General features: G+C 41.3%; 1 protein-coding gene across 1 annotated transcript in view; it reads left to right on the forward strand.

Annotated features, from left to right (window-relative positions):
* Positions 1–1,788: 1,788 nt before the first annotated feature.
* Positions 1,789–19,862, forward strand: part of MARCHF3 (membrane associated ring-CH-type finger 3) — a 74,944-nt gene continuing 56,870 nt past the window's right edge. Inside the window, exons 1-3 of the mRNA XM_042781131.1 lie at positions 1,789–1,976; positions 2,727–2,813; positions 5,017–5,221. Coding sequence (XP_042637065.1) covers positions 1,789–1,976; positions 2,727–2,813; positions 5,017–5,221 — 480 coding nt within the window. The remainder of the gene's footprint in view (positions 1,977–2,726; positions 2,814–5,016; positions 5,222–19,862) is intronic.

A 19,862-nucleotide genomic window follows, 5' to 3' on the forward strand; every position in this document is an offset into this window, starting at 1 on the left:
CAGGCACCATCTAGTTCTTCTGGTCTCACTGTCATATAGGCTGAGGTTTGGATGGTCCACTAGTCCCTTGGACTAATTCTTTGCATGTGTCTTTGGTTTTCTTCATTCTTTGCTCTGAATGAGGAGAGATCAATTGTTGCATCTTAGATGGCCTCTTGCAAGCTTTTAAAGACCCCAGTTGCTGCTCACCAAAGTAAACAAACAAACAAAAACTCACTGCCATCAAGTTGATTCTGACTCATAGTGACCCCTCCTTGGGTTTCTGAGGTGGTATCTCTATGGAAGTAGATTGCCCAAAGGATGTAGAAAAATGTTTATGTGTAGTGTATTATGCAAATTGAGCTTGATGTCCCCCACCACCACCATAGTCCTGAGCAACAGGCCCAACAACTCACTCCCTCAGCGTGGTTGGCTCTGGCCAAGAAGTTATCATAACTTTGCCCACTGTTTGCTCTATTATTTACTTGGACATTCTTATAGCACATAGAATTATGTATGTAGAAATACAATCTGCCAAACTTATGTATACCCACTGCCATAAAGTCGATTCTGACTCATAGAGACCCCAGTTGGGTTTCCAAGGCTGTAAATCTTTATGGAAGTAAATTGCCTCAACTTCCTCCTACAAAGCAGCTGGTGTATTTGAACTACTGACCTTCTGGTTTGCAGCCAAATGACTTACCCACTACACCACCAGAGTTCCTCAAATGTCTATATGATCATGGGTATATTCCCTTTTGCCTAGACATTCAGTCTGATCATTCAGTCTGTCTACCTATGTATTTATGTTTGTTGTTACTGGTAATGCAGTATTGTGTATGTAAAAGTGTTTATCTTTGTTGTCTGTACCTCCTGTGCACTTCTCTGTGTCTTCCTTTTCCTTAGTGTTACTGTATTGGTCACTCGCTTTTGGTATATTGCTTTTCCTTTAACCCAAATCAATATTTGTCTCTTACCTTTCTAGCAGTTTTCCCTCCCCTCCCCTGGTAATATATGTATTTTAATGTCCATCAGGAAAAAAATATATAAGGAGCTCATGAAACTCATTATTTCATAAATAATTTTGTTTAAGATGAGGCTAAAATAGGTTTCATTTTTAAAGGGAAGTTAATTTTTGAAACATATTAAGTGAAGAAAATATATTAAGTGGGTGATTATATTTTGAGATATGGCAAAAGTCAGGAAGTTGGTATCTTAATGAAAGTTTGACAGGTACTGCTGTGGAAGGTACTAGTTGGCCAAGTTCTTTTTCATATTTTCTTTCTTCTTCTTTTTAATCTCAGTATCTCAGAATGAAGCTGCACAGAGAATAAATTGCTTATGGAGGAAAAAATAGCTGTGAACAGTTTTAATAATGACTCGAGGAACTTTTAGAGAGTGTCAACAAAGACTTACTGCTTCTGTGGCACAGAGTGTGGAGAACTACTTATCTTCTCTTTGCATCTGGGCTTCCAAGCCATCACTCCCCACCCCCTGTGGAGTGCAGGGCTCCGAAATGTTTTTATAGACCAACATGATTGCTGTCTTGTTCATAAGCACTTCTGTTTCTCATGGGTTCTGTGTGCATGCATGTGTGTGTGCATGTGTATGTGTGTAAAAATGGTAACCAGATAATGTGCCACAGTTACCCTTGTTATTTATATTAAATAATGACATGATAACATTGGTGGCCTGTAATTCATTTTCTTGTTAACCACCCTGCCCAAGTAAACTGTTTTCTGATCTCTCTTAGATGGAAATCCTGTATGAATGTGGAAGCCACTAGCAGAGTAATTGCTGTCTGTTACCATGACAACCAGCCGCTGCAGTCACCTGCCTGAAGTCCTGCCAGACTGCACCAGCTCTGCTGTGCCCGTGGTGAAGACTGTGGAGGATTGTGGCAGCCTAGTGAATGGTCAGCCACAGTATGTCATGCAAGTTTCAGCCAAGGACGGGCAGCTGCTCTCAACAGTAGTGCGGACTCTTGCCACCCAGAGGTAGTACCACAATTAAAATAAATAAATCTGTTATTGATCCACAGAACTCTTTGTCAGGTGGAAATTGCTAAAGGGGATGTAATTAGTGCTCAGGTCTTTGTGTCAGGTGAGAGCAGGTGCTAGGAGAGAGAAAAAAAAAGGGGATTACACCGTTCTGTCATTGTCGTTTCTATAGCAATGGGCATAAAGCTAAAATTCACGTTGTCTAGTTTCCTGCTTAAAGCCACACTTGCAGAGAGAGCCAGGCAGGGAAAGATCCTACAAGACATGTGATTGCTTGCTTTACATTTGTTATTTTGACATTGCTGTGGTAATTACGTTCTTGTCTTCTTCAAGCACCAACAAAGGGCTACCTTTGTTAGAATTGAAAGAAGAAGCCACCTGAATTCAAGTGACTAAGCCACAGTGATTCTGATCTGTGATCAAAACTTTTGAAGTGGCATTCCTGGTCTTCATGCTAATCAGCTCCGCCTGATGGGATGCACACTTCAGGGCTGCTGCCTGGACAGTGCTCACGCCTCTTTGGCACATCCCCACTTGTGGGTGTCTTCTCTTGTCGCCTTCTTCACTCCCTTTGGATTCCCTATTCATGACTTCCTCCTCCCCACCCTATGAAGTCTTATTGTCCACAGTGCATCTTCCCTGAGTGATGAGCTAAAACAAAGTGGAAGGCTCTAAACAGCAGGGAGATGGCTTATCGAGGCTTGGACTTTGTCCCCAGGGGTCTCCTCTTGTGCTGTTGTTGCCCAGTGGCAGATTGGAAGTCCAGACTCTTCTTGCCATAGGCTGCCAGGCTAATAGATGTTCATTGGCTTCTCCAGCCTTCTTTCAGAATGGGTATGTGAGACTTTGAAAACATGAATGTATCAACACTGGACTTGTCTGGTGTCTGACACTTCTGACCCTGAAACCTTAATAGCTGACTTCGTTCTCTGAGTGATTCACTCCAACCCTCTGGTATAGATGCTGACCTACAGATATGTACATGTGTCTGCAGCAAATCTGCTAGTGGCAGTACAGCATTTCTTGCTGCCTGTAGCCAGAGCTGGACAAGATGTTGGCTCTTAGACATGCAGTCACAGGCACACACACAGGTTGCAGACATCAGACATGGGCCTTCTACTTTCAACTGATCAGCTCTCACAAAGAATACAAACAAATTTTAATATATATTTTTCCACTTCTCAAAGAACTTCTAAAAATTGGTTAGAACTCAGAATGTGATGAATGGGGTGAGCATCACTGTTCCTCTGAACTGAGTCTGGGTGACAATGGGCTTCAGTCACCTGCACCATCAAACAGCTTGTTTGTTAGGAAGAACAGTGTGCATCATTGAGACCCATGAACCGCTGCATGTTTGTTCCAGACTTTTGCATGCACATGGCTCACTGTGAGTGAAGGCAGCCAGCAATAGACTCTGTAGACTTCCTTTTTTAATTTTTTTTGCCCCAGCATGATTAGGTATTTTGGGCTAGTGGTGATAGGGAAGGGGAGATCCTTTCCTTTTTTAATCCCCATTTGCCTATACTCATTCCCAGGATCATTCCCAATAAGACCTTTGAGAAACAGCAGTGTTTCCATTTGGACCAAAGTGGGTGTTAAAGAGAATGATGGGGATGGACCTGACTCACTGTCATCCTTAGGAGGCAGAGGAGAGGCAGGGGAGGATGGGTGAAGATGCTGTCCCCGGGTGGGCACATACAGTGAAGCATACTTTAAAATCTAATGCCAAGTGAAGAACAGCACACATAGTGTAAGGAGATATTGATCAGAGAGGGATGGGTCCTCCAATAAGACACAGTATCCATTGAAAAGTGAGGCCACTTCTTCCATATGATCCCCTCATTGGCCCCTGATTTATGTAATGGTCATGTGATTTGATTGTCCTGGGTCTGAGTTTTTCCATGAGCGAAAATAGCTAGTTTTAGCTGGTTATTTACAGAGGCCCCTAGGAAGGCCTGGTGTTCTACTTATGAAAAATCAGCCATTTAAACCCTGTGGAGCACAGGTCTACTCTAACATACATGGAGTCACCATGAGTTAGAATCGAGTGATAGCAACCAGTTATAGTTACTATTCTAAGCTTCCAATGTAGACTGTCTTTTCTAATCGTCTTGATCACTATATCAGGAAGGCATCATTCTTTGTTCCCATTTAAGAGATGAGGAAACTAAAGGACAGAGAGATGAAGTTACTTGTCCAAAGTTGTCCAGCAGAGCTGAGGTTCAAGCCCAGACAGCTGGACCCCAGAACCTATACCCTGAACTGCTACATTGTGCTGCCTTCATGAAATGTGCAGAGGTGGTTTTTCCAAATTAAAGACAAAACTTGAAACTAAGCCCACCTCAATAGGTCATGCTCACTGCTTACGCTGCATCTAGTCTCTTTGGCATCCCTGAGAACACCCTAGGAAAAGCTCAAAAGACTCTACTCTGACTTACTGCCATTGTATATGGCAGCTTTGGTGTTTGCTGCCAGTTAACTAACGTCTTTCCTCTCATTCTCCCACGCTATTGAGATGAGAAAGGAAATGAACATCTGGGTGTACAAAAATATCCTGACCTGGTTCAAAAGACATATTCAGTTTGTCTGGAAACTATATTTGGTGTCATTTCAAAACAATGTCTATTCTTAATGGTGTGGGATTTATTATTATTATTATTATTATTTGATTGTTAGTTTCCCTGAACTCCAACCGTGCTTGAGGCAAAAATAACTTACTGCACATTTTCACTCCCTTTTGGCTCTGGACCACACCCAGCTGCTTTGATATTGCCACCCTCTATTTCTTTATGTTGGCAAAAAATAGAAGGGATAAATGTTCGAGAGTATCCAAGACCCATCTCAGCACTGGCCTCCCACTGCCCAGTGCAAATGTAGATCTAAGGGATTTTATATCAAGAAAGGAATAAGAGGAAAGACGCTTTTTGTTCTGAACAGCTCCCACTGGGGAAGGTCTGTAGGACACGGAGCTTGAAGGCCATTCTAAGATGGTGGTTTCCAGCCCAGTGACTGACATGTGCCCCTCCTTTTCTTGCAGCCCCTTCAATGACCGGCCAATGTGCAGGATCTGCCATGAAGGCAGCAGCCAAGAGGACTTACTCTCTCCATGTGAATGTACGGGGACCTTGGGGACAATTCATCGGAGCTGCCTGGAGCACTGGCTGTCATCCTCAAACACCAGCTACTGTGAACTCTGCCACTTCAGGTTTGCAGTCGAGCGCAAACCCAGGCCGTTAGTGGAGGTCAGTAAGTGGGGCACGTCCTGAAAACTTAGCTCTAATGAGCAAATGATGTCTGCTTTTATGCCCAGATCACAAACCCCGTGCAGCTTCACTGAAGCACAGTAATAGCTCTGTGTGAGTGTGTGTGTCTGTGCAAGAGAGAGGGAGAGAAACAGAGCACGCTTGGGAGCCAGCAGTAGAATGGTGACCTCAATGGCAGTAGAGATGAGAGAGTATAAGAAATCAGTGTGAGGAAAAAGGGGAAGCTTAGAGACCTATTTCCCTGTCCCTATGAAGTGGAAGAAATAGATCAAATACTTTTCTCTTTGGACACCATCTGCCCAACTTGAAGTAACAGATAAATGGGCATTATGACTGCATATTCTGAGAGGTCGTCATGAAAAAAATAGTTGCATAGTATAATGGATAGAGACCCAGACTTCCTGGATTTCAATCTGGCTCTACTACTTTCAGATCTGTGACCTTGGGTAAGTGACTTCACCTGTTGGAATTACTAGGAGGATGAAATGAGTTAATATTTATAAAGTACTTGGAAGAGTACCTGGTACATATGCAAATGTTTGTTTAAAAAAAAACCTCTTCTGGGAAATTTTATTTTATTTGAGCTAATAATCTAGTATTGGAATCACTTTTCTTAAAAGGTAGTGCTGTGAAACCACCCTTTAAAATAGTAGTACATTCTCTTTTATGTTTTAAAAGGTATATGATACTTTGAACCCCAGGCCTGAACTTATATTAGCTGGAGGAATTGGAAAATATCGTTAGACTATTTCTGCCCTCCTCCAACCTGCAGCTTCTACTAGTCCATTAAAAATTGAATATCGGAAGATGATGGAATAGGCAGACCAGTTCCACAGACCCTCTTCAACAAAGAAAAGGGAAACCAGTTGACAGAGATACAGAAGATAATCCTGGAGCCCTGAGCTTTGAAAGGAAGGATACAGAAGTAGATATGGCACTAACTAGTGGAAAAACCTGAACAAAAGCAGTGAGTACAGAGATGGTCAGAGCAATGGAATGTCAGCTACTCTGACAGGATCAACAGTCTGAATATTTCCAAGTGGTGTTGGGACCTGAGAATTGACCTAAAGATCAGTCCTGGTTGCCAAGGGCTGCAGGGACGACTATGCTGGTGGCCTATGACTAGGAAGGGAAACAGCAAGGTGGGAGACAATCTGAGCTGTAGACTTTCGGCTATCCGGAGGGTGCAGCCATTTTGATTGTTTACAAGCAGTGGCCATTTTGGTTATTTAAAGTGGCTGAGGACACAGCCATTTTGAATGTTTACAAGTGGTAGCCATTTTGTATAGTTAAAGTGACCAAGGGTGCAGCAATTTTGAATCTTTACAAGTGATGGCCATTTTTTATTTTAAAGTGATAGCATTCTCATTCAAATTCCAGGGACCTAAGAATAGGCTCTTTTTGCCAAGGATGGCAGGGACATACAGGAGGCTGACAATGGGAAAGGAGACAGGTGGTGAGTGTATAAGAGCTGGCAACTAGCAAATAGAGGAGCACAGCACAGTACCCTGCTTACGTAGATAACATACAAAGAAAAGGAAAGCTGTGGGCAAGTCACTCCAACATACAATCACCAATTAAATATAAACGCAAAAATACCACAATGCCTCAGAGACAGCAGAGCATCACAATCCACAAAAAGAAGCAAGAGAAACAAGGGAAAAGGATACAGACCCAAAACACATCCCGAAGGAAGACATGGCATTGGAACTCCCTGATAAGGAATTCAAAGAATTATATTTAGGTATCTTCAACGAATTGAGAGACAGATCAAGGAAAACACTGACAAAATTGAGGAAGACACAGAGAAAACCCTAGAACAATTTTGAAAGACAACACCAGAACAAAATGACAAAATAAATGAAAAATTAGATATGAAACAAAATCTACAGATAGAAATCCAGAAGATTAATACTAAATTTTCAGAAATACATAACACATTGAACAGGCAAAGGAGCAGAATTGAATCAATGGAAGATAGAATTAGTGAGATTGAAGGCAAATACCTCAATAATTCTTTGGAAAGCAATCAACCAGAAAAAAAGATGAAAACAAAGTGTAGAAAGCCTAAGGTTCATCTGGGATATCATCAAAAGGAATAACCTATGTGTAATCAGAATTCCAGAACAGGAAGAGACAAATAAAACCACTGAGAAAATTGTCAAAGATTTGTTGGAAGGGAATTTTCCTGGTAGGATGAAAGATGAGAATATATGCATTTAAGAAGTCCAACGAACCCCAAACAGGATAGATCCAAAAAAGAAAAGCACCAAGACATATCATCATCAAACTCATCAAAACCAAAGAAAAGGAAAGAATCCTGAAAGCAGCATGAGAAAAACAAAAAGTTACCTACAAGGGGCAATTAATAAGAATAAGCTCTGATTTCTCGGCAGAAACCATGCAAGCAAGAAGGCAATGGGATGGCATATATAAAACCCTGAAAGAGAAAAGTTTTCAACCAAGAATTATGTACCCAGCAAAATTGTCCCTCAAATATGATGGGGATATTAGGACATTTCCAAATAAGCAGAAATTAAGGGAATTTATTAAAACCAGACCAACCTTACAAGAGATGCTAAAGAGAGTCCTTTGAACAGAGAAGCAACAACAGCAGACAACAACTGACCATTAACCCACATGGTGACATAACCCAGAAACCAACCCAGCTATGGAAGAATCCAAACTAAATAAGCCTATAAGATAGTAAACAGGGAACCAAAGACATCAATTGACAAATGAAGACAACTACAGACCAAAAAGAGGGGAATAAACTGTGTAGTTACAGAACTTCTAGATGGTAGGGAAGTCAAGACAACTACAAGATAGAATGGACTGTTCTAAATTTGGGAAGAAAACTATAAATCACAGGATAACCTTAAAGGAAAATGATAAACCTTCATATCAAACTAAAAAAGAAGACCATCACAAATAATTTAGCAAATACTAAAACAACAGCAACGAAGGAAGTGATAACACGATTCATAAACAAAATGAGCTCAGCAAGTTATAGGGAACAAAGAAATCAACACTACAGAAAAGTACATAACAAAATGATAGCAACAAATTCATACTTGTCAATAGTTATATATCTGGCAAGGGACTTATCTCTAAGATTTATAGAAAACTTCAAGCCTCAACACCAAAGAAATTAACAATCCAACTGAAAAATAGGCAGAAGATATGAATGGACGCTTCACCAAGGAGGATATTCAGGTGGCCAGCAAACACTTGAAGAGATGCTCATGGTCATTGGCCATCAGAGGGATGCAAATCAAAACAACAATGAGATACCATCTCACCCCAGCACTGATGGCAAGGTTCAACAAGACAGAAAATAACAATGCTGGCGGAGATATGGGAAGATTGGGACTCTCATACACTGCTGATGGGACTGTGAAGTGATACAACCACTGTGGAAAGCGGTATGGTGATTCCTTAGAATCCTTGGAATTGGAGATACCATTTGACCCAGCAATCTCATTACTAGGTATATATGCTAGAGAGGTGAGAGCCAGGATAGGAACAGATATATGCACACCTATGTTCATCACAGCACTATTTACAATAGCAAAAAATGGAAACAACCTATGTGCCCATCAGTGGAAAATTGGATGACTGAACTATGGTACATACACACAATGGAATGCTATGCAGCACTAAAGAATAATGTAGAGTGTCTAAAACACCTCATAACATGGATGAACTTGGAGGAAATTATGCTGAGTGAAATAAGTCAATCATAGAAGGACAAATATAGTATTAATTCATTGTGGTAGCTCAGTTTGTATGTCAACTTTGCTGGGCCTGATTGAGTGGCTGGGCAGCTGGTGGTAGTTATTCCCCATGATGAGACTGGCAATCAACTCCATGGTGGGATCTACCACAAGCAGCTGAGTATCTGCCTTTGGGATACGGTCTGCTTCCTATATATAAGGAGAAGCTTTGGGGATAGTCTCTAGCTTATGGCACCTTGGACCCTGCATGTAGCTGTGTCATTGTTCAGCAGCCTGCCATGCTCTGCCAACCTTGGGACTTATAATGGATTTGAGTTAATGACCTGCCTTGTGATTTGGTAATATCAGGACTGTGCCTTGTTACTTGTCAACCTTGGGCTTGGCAGCCTCAGCAGCCAGCAGCAGCTGTCTGAGTGAAGGAACACCTCTAGCTTCAGTGGGCCAGGAGCTGAAAGCAGAGCTGAAACCCAAGGCTGAGGGGCTTTCACTCAGCCCCTAGAGCCTGGCACTTTGAACTTGGACTTCAAGTCTCCAAACTGTAAGAGAATAAACTCCTGTTTGTTAAGGCCATCCCATTTGTGGTATATTCCTGTCAGAGCTGCACTAGCTAACTAGAACATTCATTATTGTAAAAAGTCAAGGAAAGGTTTATATACAGAAGGAAACTTACTTTGTTGGTTGCCAGGGGTGGGAGGGGAGGAGAGGGAACACTGCCAAAAAAAAAAAATGCATTGACCGATGTCACTTTGTTGTTGTTGTTGTTATGTGCTGTCAAGTCGGACCGACTCATAGCGACCCCTCCTTGGGTTTCCGAGGCAGTATCACTACAGAAGTAGATTGCCCCATCTTCCTTCCGAGGAGTGGCTGGTGGGTTTGAACTGCCAGCCTTCTGGTTAGCAGTCAAGTGCCTTAGGCCCTATGCTACCAGAGTTTTGTGTATTTCACTGTATGTAAATTATATTTCAATAAAATGCATTTAAAAATTGTATATAAGCAACAATAAATATTCTGATATATTATGAGTAGAGATAGCTGAAAGGCCCAAGACATTGACTTGTGATCCAGACCAGCTCATAACCTTCCCCTTATTTCAGCAGCTAACCTGTTGTGAAACTCTGGAATTAAAAGCTGGAAACCTTTCTGGAGACTTTTCTATTTAAAGCAGTATGTTAGCACCTAGACATTTATTAAGACTTTTCAGAGCTCTGTAAATATAGTCTCTTGGTTTTGACCTTGAAAACTTAATCAGGACCTGTAATAGGGGCCTATTTTAGCTATTGACTCACTTGCCAACAGGCACGCAATTTATTTGACTTGGCCCAGTAGACTGTGCTTTCCTTAAGACTGTGGATCAAGTGATCTCTTAATTTAGCCATCTTGCCACTTGACACCCACTTTCAAAAATTCGTATTTGTAGAGTGCCCATTGGGGATTTGGCCTTTTTGCCAGATTTGTTGGGATTTAACATTTCAGACCTTCCTTCTCTGTAGAGGGGGAAATATGATTAAGATTAAATAATCAGCAGAGGAGATGAAGATATCTCAGGTCCAAAGACAAAAGTGAAAAGAAGCCAATTTTTCTTTTCAAGAAACTTTGGAGCCTCCCTGAGTTCATATTTCAGCCTCTCCAGGGAAGCTGGTTTCCCAGAGTAAGGAAACCTTGCTTCCAAATGGCCCCCATCCAACCATCTCCTTTATTAGTGTCTCCCTGGGAAAGAAGAGTGTTACTTTTGTTTGGTAAAAATACCACTGTATGTGTATGAATAAGGAGGGTATATGTGTATGTGTATACGTGTGTGTGTGTGTATACGTGTGCACACATGTGTGCTTTGTGTATGTGAATATCATAATTTTTCTCAAATAATATCCATGTGACAAATGACCCAGTAAGCCCATTCAGTCTTAGAGGGGAAAACATGTACTCACACACAGCAGTTTCTTCAAAGTTGCCCATGTCAGGCCACAGACAGACTCCAGGATCTCAGGCAACTGTCATTAAACAAGGAAACAAGGCTAATGACCTTGAGAACGTGTGAGGTGCTCTGCAAGATTTAGGGCCTCACCTACAAAAACTTCAGCCAAACGGTCACCAGTGGTGAAATTTTCATTGCACAAATGGAATGTGACATTTTTCAAAGTTAATGATGATTGAACAAGTTGAAAGTGAAAGGCAAACCTTCTCAAGCTGGGGGAGGCTGGCCGTTTGATCATCCCATGGCGAAATGAACTTGCTGTTTGACCACAAGCAATAAAAAGAAGTTGTCTTTGGTTTCTCAGCTGGAGAACAAATGAGAACCAGGTGCAAGCAGATTTTGAAACAAATGACATATTACTAATTGACTTTTCTCCTCTTACCAAAGGGCAGTTATTCATAGCATTGTTTCTCATTATTTTTACCTTGAGATAAACGTATTTCTTTTTCTTAGTAAATCAGCAAGACCTGCCTATTTCTTTTAAGCATTATGAGTACTGTTCCTTTAGTTCTCATTTTTACTCATTTAATTGCTTTAATCATTACTTTATTTACCAATCAGTTCTGCCTTCTCATTAAAGCAAGAAAATTCCATAACATTTAATGTCAAAATCGATGTGACAATAACAGCTTATGTTGCTAGAGGAAGCTGTTGAAAAATCATTTATAACTTTTGTTAGCATTCAGACATTAACATTGGTTAGAATTACTTGTACACTGCACATCTCCACTCTTCAGGACACTTATTCCTTCATTCTTTGTAACCCTTGATCTCCTTTCTACCACTGTTCTAAGACTGTTCCCCTACACTTCCTTTTCTATATTCTCTGAGACAGCAGTTGTGTATAATACACAGTCTTATTTTTTTTTTCTTCCACAAGGGTGACTTTGTGTTTACAATGGCTGAATCATTATACTGGTTTTTATTAGCACCTTCACACTAGACATCACCTCCCACTTTGACACTGACCATCTATGTGGGTTGGCTCAATCTCTCTGAATGACTATATGGAATGACATCTCTTGGTGTCTATAAGGCTAAAGTTCTTGTGCCAAAAAACTAAAAATGGATACATTGTATAATACGTCATTTAGACCACAACAAGTGCATTCTGTGTGTGTGTGTGTGTGTGTGTATACTTACCTACCTACCTACATGGGCAGAATAAATCTTTTGGTCTTTTTTGCTAAGTTCATTGGCAATTTTATACCTGTGGTAGTTATGTTTGTGTGTCAATTTGGCTGGGCCTGATTGAGTAGCTGGGCAGCTGGTGGTAGTTATTCCCCATGATGAGACTGGCAATCAACTCCATGGTGGGATCTACCACAAGCAGCTGAGTAGCTACCTTTAGGATGTGGTCTGCTTCCTGTATTTAAGGAGAAGCCTTGAGAATGGTCTCTAGCCTGTAGCACGCTTGGACCCTACATGTAACCGTGTTGTTGCTCAGCAGCCTGCTATGCTGTGCCGACCTTGGGAGTTAAAATGGACTTAAGTTAATGACCTGCCATGTGGTTTGGTAACATCGGGACTGTGCCTTTTTACTTGTCAACCTTGGGGCTTCTCAGCCTCAGCATCCAGCAGCTGTCTGAGTGAAGAAACACCTCTAGCTCCAGTGGGCCAGGAGCAGGAGGCAGAGCTGGACCCCAAGATTGAGGGGCTTTCACCCAGCCCCTAGAGCCTGGCACTTTGAACTTGGACTTAAAGCCTCCAAATCATAAGAATAAACTCCTGTTTGTTAAGGCCATCCCATTTGTGATATTTCTTGTCAGAGTGGCACTAGGTAACCAGAACAATACCCTAAATATTTTCTTGGTGGTAAGTAAGCCAAGCTAGTTTCAATCAAAGAGAGTTACATTGCAGTCATCTCACTTACTTGGATGTGGATAAATTTCCTCTGTAGTCCATCTAATACAAATCCCATAAGGTCTTGTGTCCAATCATGCAGAGCTTGAAAGGAAGTCATTCAAACTGTACATAGCAAAAGGGAAGAGAAGAAATAACACAAATGCATTTCATACCTCCACAGCTAGCACTTCTCTCATAAAGGCTACATATTTTTGTTGATGATGGAAAATACACCCTGTGACTATTTGTAAGATGAAAAAGTATGCCACCAGAGCTCCTAATGACCCCGTGGAACATAGTAAATAGATATCCACCTACTATAAAAGAAACAAGCCATAGTTGCTCAGTGGTTAAAGCACTCATCCACGAACCAAAAGATAGTAGTTTGAACCCACCAACTGCTCTGAAGGATAAAGATGTGGCATCTGCTTCCATAAAGATTTACAGCCTTGAAAATCCTATGAGGCAGTTCTACTCTGTCCTGTAGGGTCACTGTGAGTTGAAATTGACTCAATGACAGTGAGTTTGGTTTAGAACCATAGAAGGATTCACTGAGTGGCCAGCCTGGGTTTTTATGTTCTCCTTCCTGCTCATTTTTAATTGTTCCCAAAAATGTGTACTTTAACTCCAGCCTGTTGCCATTATTGCATATCTGACGAGCCATTTTGCGAAGGAAGTCCATTATTTTTCTGTGTGCAAATAGTATACTTGTAACATCAGTTTCTAATGGTGAGAATATTTGCCACTAGGGTTTCCTAGAACATGGGATGGTGGCACCTACCCTTGCCAGGGAAACTCACCCTGTAATAGATCAGCTCAACCATGTTGTGATTAAGATGAAAAGGCCAGTAAATGGTGGAAATCTGAAGGAAAGGTTTTATATGATCTGAACTTCCTCGAATCAGGGAGACATGGTGATTTTTCATGGAGGTGATTGGGTTTCTGTATTTCTAGTTCCTTTATGCAGACCCAGCTGATTGATAAGAATTGTGTGAACAATTTAAAAGCTGTTCTCTGTGAATAAGGGGTTTAGCTAAATTGAGAGTGTTTTCAGACATATCGGTTACTCAGAGTAATGGAATGTAAAGCTAGGGAGATGAGGATCAAAGATTTTTTCAAACTTTTTTATTTATGAATTTTTTTGTTTTTCTTTTTAATGTCACTGAAGGGAAATGGTTTTAAAGTGTGCCCTGGATTCAGTGTCATCTGCAGCTACACAGCAGGGAGCAGAGTTGACCTGCTGTGGAGCAGCCACTTTGTCCCTTTGCACTTGCTTTTTCATAGATTCACGACTTTACCTAAATCCCCCTAATAGGTGCATGTAAGGCTTGGGTAGTGACACTTTCATTGTAGCATGTTTTGATTTGTTTTAAAATACATTCATGTAAGTAAAGACATAAGCTTTTTGTTTCAGAGTATTCTTTCCCATCAGCAAACCATTGTACCATGTGGGTAATTAGGGACTTATACCAAAGGAATATAACCTGATTCGAGGAAATTCACAGATGTGAGGACCACCATTACATTCTTCATAGAAAGGCAGGAAAGCTCTGCTCTTTGTTTTAATCCATGAATGCTGCCCACGGAGTAAGGTAGTAGACCATAATCACAGAACATGATAGGCAATCTATAAAAATCTGTTGCTTAAATAAATGAGTAACTGTAGAGCCCCTCCCGCCAGTTGCAAGCCATGTATTATATTTTTTACTTATGTTAAGGGTATAAGTCCAAGAAAATGACCCCTTTCCTTTACATTAAAGCAGAACTCTATACATTATTACAGACATATTACAAACTAGCAACACTTGTTGGAGCCATGCAACAAATACAGTGAAGCATTTGACAAATCCTAGTTCCCCACTCATCATCAGTCCTCGTCCAGGTTTTTCACTGTATGAATCATCATATGCACACTAACCAATGAAGAGCAGGCTATGCTCTCTAGGTGCCTGGTGGGGTAATACTGGCCTGGGTTAGAGAAATGTGGCAAGTAAGGCAGATAAGGCTAAATAGGAAAAATCCAGGCTTAGCTAACAGTTGTCAGACTTTTAGGAAGCCAAGTACTAAGCATGAAACACTTCATCTTCACCATAATCTTTGGGGATAAAGTCCATATTGCCTATTTGGTAGAAGAAACAGGTTTACAGGGTTTCATTAGTAGATGGTCAAGATCCCTCAGTGAGTGAGAAGGAAGAAGGTCTCCTGGCTCTGAACATGGAATACCATGTTGTGTTCCAGAGGGACAAAATTGAAGAGAAGGCTGCATCCAGGGTCAATGAGATGGAATGTGGGAGGAGATTGGTTGAATCCACAGGCAGGTCCCACGTCCTACTGTCATACTCACCGAAGACGGCTCCCACTTGAGCTAAGGGAAGAGAGAGCACAGGCTCTTCCAGCTCTACCACCCTAGGCTTAGGTCTCCCCTTTCAGGCTCTGTCTACCCGAAGCAACTTGCCCTCTCCCCTTCTTGAGATGAGCAGAATAAGGAGTTGTAGCATAAAGAACAAAGAAAATGTAAAGTACCCAAAAGGGGAGTGTGTAGAGGAACTTTGTGTATATTTTATGGGTAACAGAATGAAGGATTTTCCACAGAAATCCGTGGCAATGACTTCCAAATAGAGCTTAGCATAATGACTGTGAGTGTTGGTTCTGTAACTGTAATGCAGCCAGCACTGAGCTGGCAGCAGGGAGTGTTGGATCCTGTCCTGGCTACCCATGACCAGCAGTGAGAGCTTAAACGAGCCATCTCCCCTCTTTGTGCCTCAGTTTCCTCACCATGGAAATAAAGCAAGGGTCACAAACTGGCAACCTCATTCATAGACCACAGATGTGTTTTATTGGATCAAAACTTTTTTTTTTTTTAAAGGAATTTGACTGCCTTTAGGTAGGACACACACTCTCCAGTTCCCTAGGCCCTGTCCTTTCACTTACACCCACCCAGTCCTCTTCACCCTCTCACATTACCTGCCTGGCATTTACATTTGACCTTCCAGGATTGGCTGATTTCTTCCACTTTTAAAAGTTTTTTCTAATACGATATGCATTTGTCTCTGCTAACATCTTTCTTTCAGAATATTCTGACCATAAACCAAACTCATTGCCATCAAGTCAGATCCAACTAAAAACGACCCCTCCTTGGGTTTCCGAGGCAGTATCACTACAGAAGTAGATTGCCGCATCTTCCATCTGAGGAGTGGCTGGTGGGTTTGAACCAGTCAAATGCCACCAGAGTATTCTAGACCAAACTTAATGATCTTATTGGCCTCCACATTTTAAGTGAGTTGAAATGTCTTATTCAAAATCACAAGGTAAATGAATTTCTAAGAAACAACAGACTGGCATGGATTACTGTAACTGTAACTGTAGTATAGCCATTGAGTTGTTTCCGACTCTTAGTGACCCCTTCTTTGGTTTCTGAGGTAGTATCTCTACAGAAGTAGATTGCCCAATCTTCCTTCTGAGGAGTGGCTGGTGGGTTTGAACCGCCAGCCTTCTAGTTAGCAGTCAAATGCCTTAGGCACTATACCACCAGAGCTCCTAGGCTGGCATGGATAGTGCTGATAATAACAGTGGTTATAAATAATACCTTGTGTTTGTCATATGCCTTAAGGTTGGCTAAGTACTTCCTTGATCTTTGATCAGGTCTCTAAGCAGACCTTCCATCAGCCCCCTTGTTTCCACATGGATCCTTTGTGCTGGTTTAGATGACAAGTCTGATCCCCAAACCCCAGCAGTCCTGCTGCTACAGTTGTTCAGTCTTGAATTTTTCTCTTGGTTTTGATGGCTAATTTGGCAGTTGCTTCGTTACTTAAAGCTTAGCTACAAAGATGTCGTTTTAAGGTATCTATTAAATTCACAGCTTGCTTCATTAAAAACCACTTCATTAAAAAAGCAAGCCAACTAAAGTGTTCACATGGCCATGCCAGATGGAAGTGAGTTAACTACTTGGTGCCTGTGTTTTCAGTCCATCTACTTCTAGAAAAGGATTAATTTGGAAGGAAAGACCCGTTCTATGCATTAGAAAAATTACATGACCAGACTCTATTATTTTTAATTGCACTGATACTTGCAGTGAACTTGGGTTGAAATACAAATTAGAATCCATGTTCTCAAGAGGTCCTAGTAGCTGCCCCTTTGCTCTCCTCATCTGAGGACCTTTATGAACAGACATATGAAACACCCACAGTTGTTTTCACATAGCTTTTTGTCTGGGGATTGAAAAAATGCAGAGGACATCAAAGAATAATATAACAAACCGATTTGTCTCCACCACTCAGAATTAACAAATATTTGCATTTTTTATAGTGACATACCTTTCAGTGGAACAAACAGCCTCTTAGCTTCAGGAGAAACTAATTCACCCACAGATATTCTCAGACATAAGAGAAAATCTAACAAAGTTTTTGTTAAGCTCCTCTGGACCAAGAATAAAAGGTAATAAGCAAAATGAGACAATCCTGAAAATTCCCAGACCCTTTGGACTAAGTCCAAATGTATGAACAAATTGTACAGGAAGTGTTGGCAGGCAAAGGAGTTCACTTCTTTGAAAAGCAAACAATTAGAAGTTATCATATTAGAATTAGTGCAGGTGGTGCTTGTAATGGAGGTAAAAATGTCCCTGACAGGAGAGCTTTGTAAAGGGAGTGCAGAGAAGAGCAGTGAAATGTCACTGAATAACTACAGCTGGTAATCATCTTCTCCAAAGTCCTACTGAAATAACAAGGCACAATTAGTGTTCAGGAACTGCCCTGCACTGGGTACATGGTGCCTGGTTGAACTGAAGGTAGACAAATTGCAGCAGCAGAGTTATAGAGTATATATAAAACTCCCTGCTGAGGGCTTCTGCTAGCCCTCACCTTGCCTCTTCAGTTTTAACTGTCAACAACTGACTTTTAATTCCAAAGAAACCATGCACAGTTTTAAACAAAGAATGGTGTGGAATATTGTTAGCAACACATGATTGTGATAAATCTTGTCTCATGGCCAATTGTATTTGAGTGAGCAAAGTGGAGACTATCTTTACTAGGAAATGAGATATCAGTAGCCCTACATTCACCAAGTAGCACCCCTGTTATGGCCACTTGTGCTAAGAGCTTCATTTTCCAGATAGGCATAGATTGTCAGTCCAGTGGCGTTAATTAATTTGAGTCCATCTTTTGTTATCTTTTAGATGTTTACATCCCCAAGTTTGTTTCTTCTTAAATTATATTCAGTGGTGTCCTAGCCAAAGGAGCTATATACACTTTATATTATTATTTCAATGTCTCAGATATTACTGTAATAACAAAGATAATATCCCCATTTTCTAGACAAGAAAGCTGAGGCTTAGAGACGTTAGGCCACTTTTCAGAGATATTAAATGGCTTTGAGACCAGGGCTAGTAAGTGGAGAAGGCAGAAGAACACGGGCCCGTCTTTGCTCAAAGTCCATGCTTGTTCCCCTGTGAGGCTGCTACCTTCCTTCTTTCAGCCCTTCGTTGGTCCACGCATGTGCAAGCATGCCAAACACGCATATGCGCGCACAATTGTAGCCTTTACCAATGCCTAGTCTTTCCAAGGGGTGAGAGAATGAAAAACATGACAATAAAAGCCCTGATTTCCTTTGATGTTGAATTCTTCTGTTAAATTCTAAGTTGTGCCAAATTGAGTACTTGGATAGTAGACTGGAATTTCTGCTCTATGCCTTTGCTCTGGTGTGGTTGGGAAACAAGGCCTATGGGTATAGCACTCTCTATCAGAAGCCACAAAGTTATTCTTCATTTCTAAGGAACTTTACATATCCTTTCTTTTTTCTTCTCATCCAGTTACTCTTTTGCTACCTTTAAGTCTTCAGTTTACTGAGTGATTATGTCACTGAGTTCTTCTGAGATTTCTCCTAAGGGAGAGATGTTATTAGAAAACTTGGTGAACTCAAAATTTTTAAGAGCCTTTTCCCTCCTTTCACGAATAGTTGTGAAGATTAATTGCTCATAATGTGATTGTACAGACTTGTGAGGTAAACGTCTTAAAGACTATCATCTAGATAGTTCAGATTGACTTTTTTTTTTTTTTTTTGCAGCTCATGAAGGGAAACACTGATGTTTCTCTTGACTTATTTGTATAATTGCTCAATTCTTTGCTTCACTTTTTTTGACAAGTGCAGTAGATTTGGGGAAAGATAAGAAAAGACCTCTGCAGGGAGTTCCCGCAAGATGGCGGACTAGGCAGAAGGACTGCACAGACCCTCTTCAACAAAGAAAAGGGAAACCAATTGACACAGACACAGAAGTAATCTTGGACCCCTGAGACTTGAAGGGAAGGATACAGAAGTAGACTAAACCCCAACTAGCAGAAGAATTTGCGTGAAAATACCAAAAAAGGAGACATACGGAGCTGAGGTCTGGCAGGGACCTGAGCGCCCCTGACGGCACAAACAGCTTGGACATTCCCGAGTGGTGGTAGGACCTAAAAATTAACCTAAAAATCACCCTGCTAGCCAGGGACGCCACAGACTATGCACGGTGGCTGGGGAACAAACAGAGAAGGTGAAGAAAAAGGTGGGTTGACTTGTGGACTTTTGCCGGTCCGGAGGATGCTGCCATTCTGTAGGTTTAAAAAGCGGCTTGACTATTTTGGATATTTAAAGAACAGCACTCTCGCAGAATCCTGTGGTGGTAGGACTTAAGAATTAACCTAAAACTCCCCTGCTAGCCAGGGACTGCACGGAGGACTAAGTACGGTGGCTGGGGAACAAACGGGGAAGGGGAAGAGAAAGGTGGGCTGAGCTGTGGACTTTTGCCGGTCCGGAGGACACCGCCATTTTGAAGGTTTAAAAAGTGGCTTGACTATTTTGGATATTTAAAGAGACAGTCCTCTTGCAGATTTCTGGGGTGTAAGATCAAGTTCTGCTTTCCAGCAACCCCAAGGACACAGGGTGCCTGCAAGACTGAAAGGGTACGACATTCTTCTTGTTACTAAACCCTACACCTGCCAGAATGCTCCTTGGAAGCAAGAATGGCCAGACTTCGTCTCACCTATTTTGGTCATGTTGTAAGAAGGGACCATTCCCTGGAGAAGGATGTCATGCT

Source organism: Orycteropus afer, unplaced genomic scaffold (genome assembly GCF_000298275.1).
Source record: "Orycteropus afer afer isolate SDZICR_OR568_19922 unplaced genomic scaffold, OryAfe1.0 scaffold00086, whole genome shotgun sequence".
NCBI classification, from domain to species: domain Eukaryota; kingdom Metazoa; phylum Chordata; class Mammalia; order Tubulidentata; family Orycteropodidae; genus Orycteropus; species Orycteropus afer.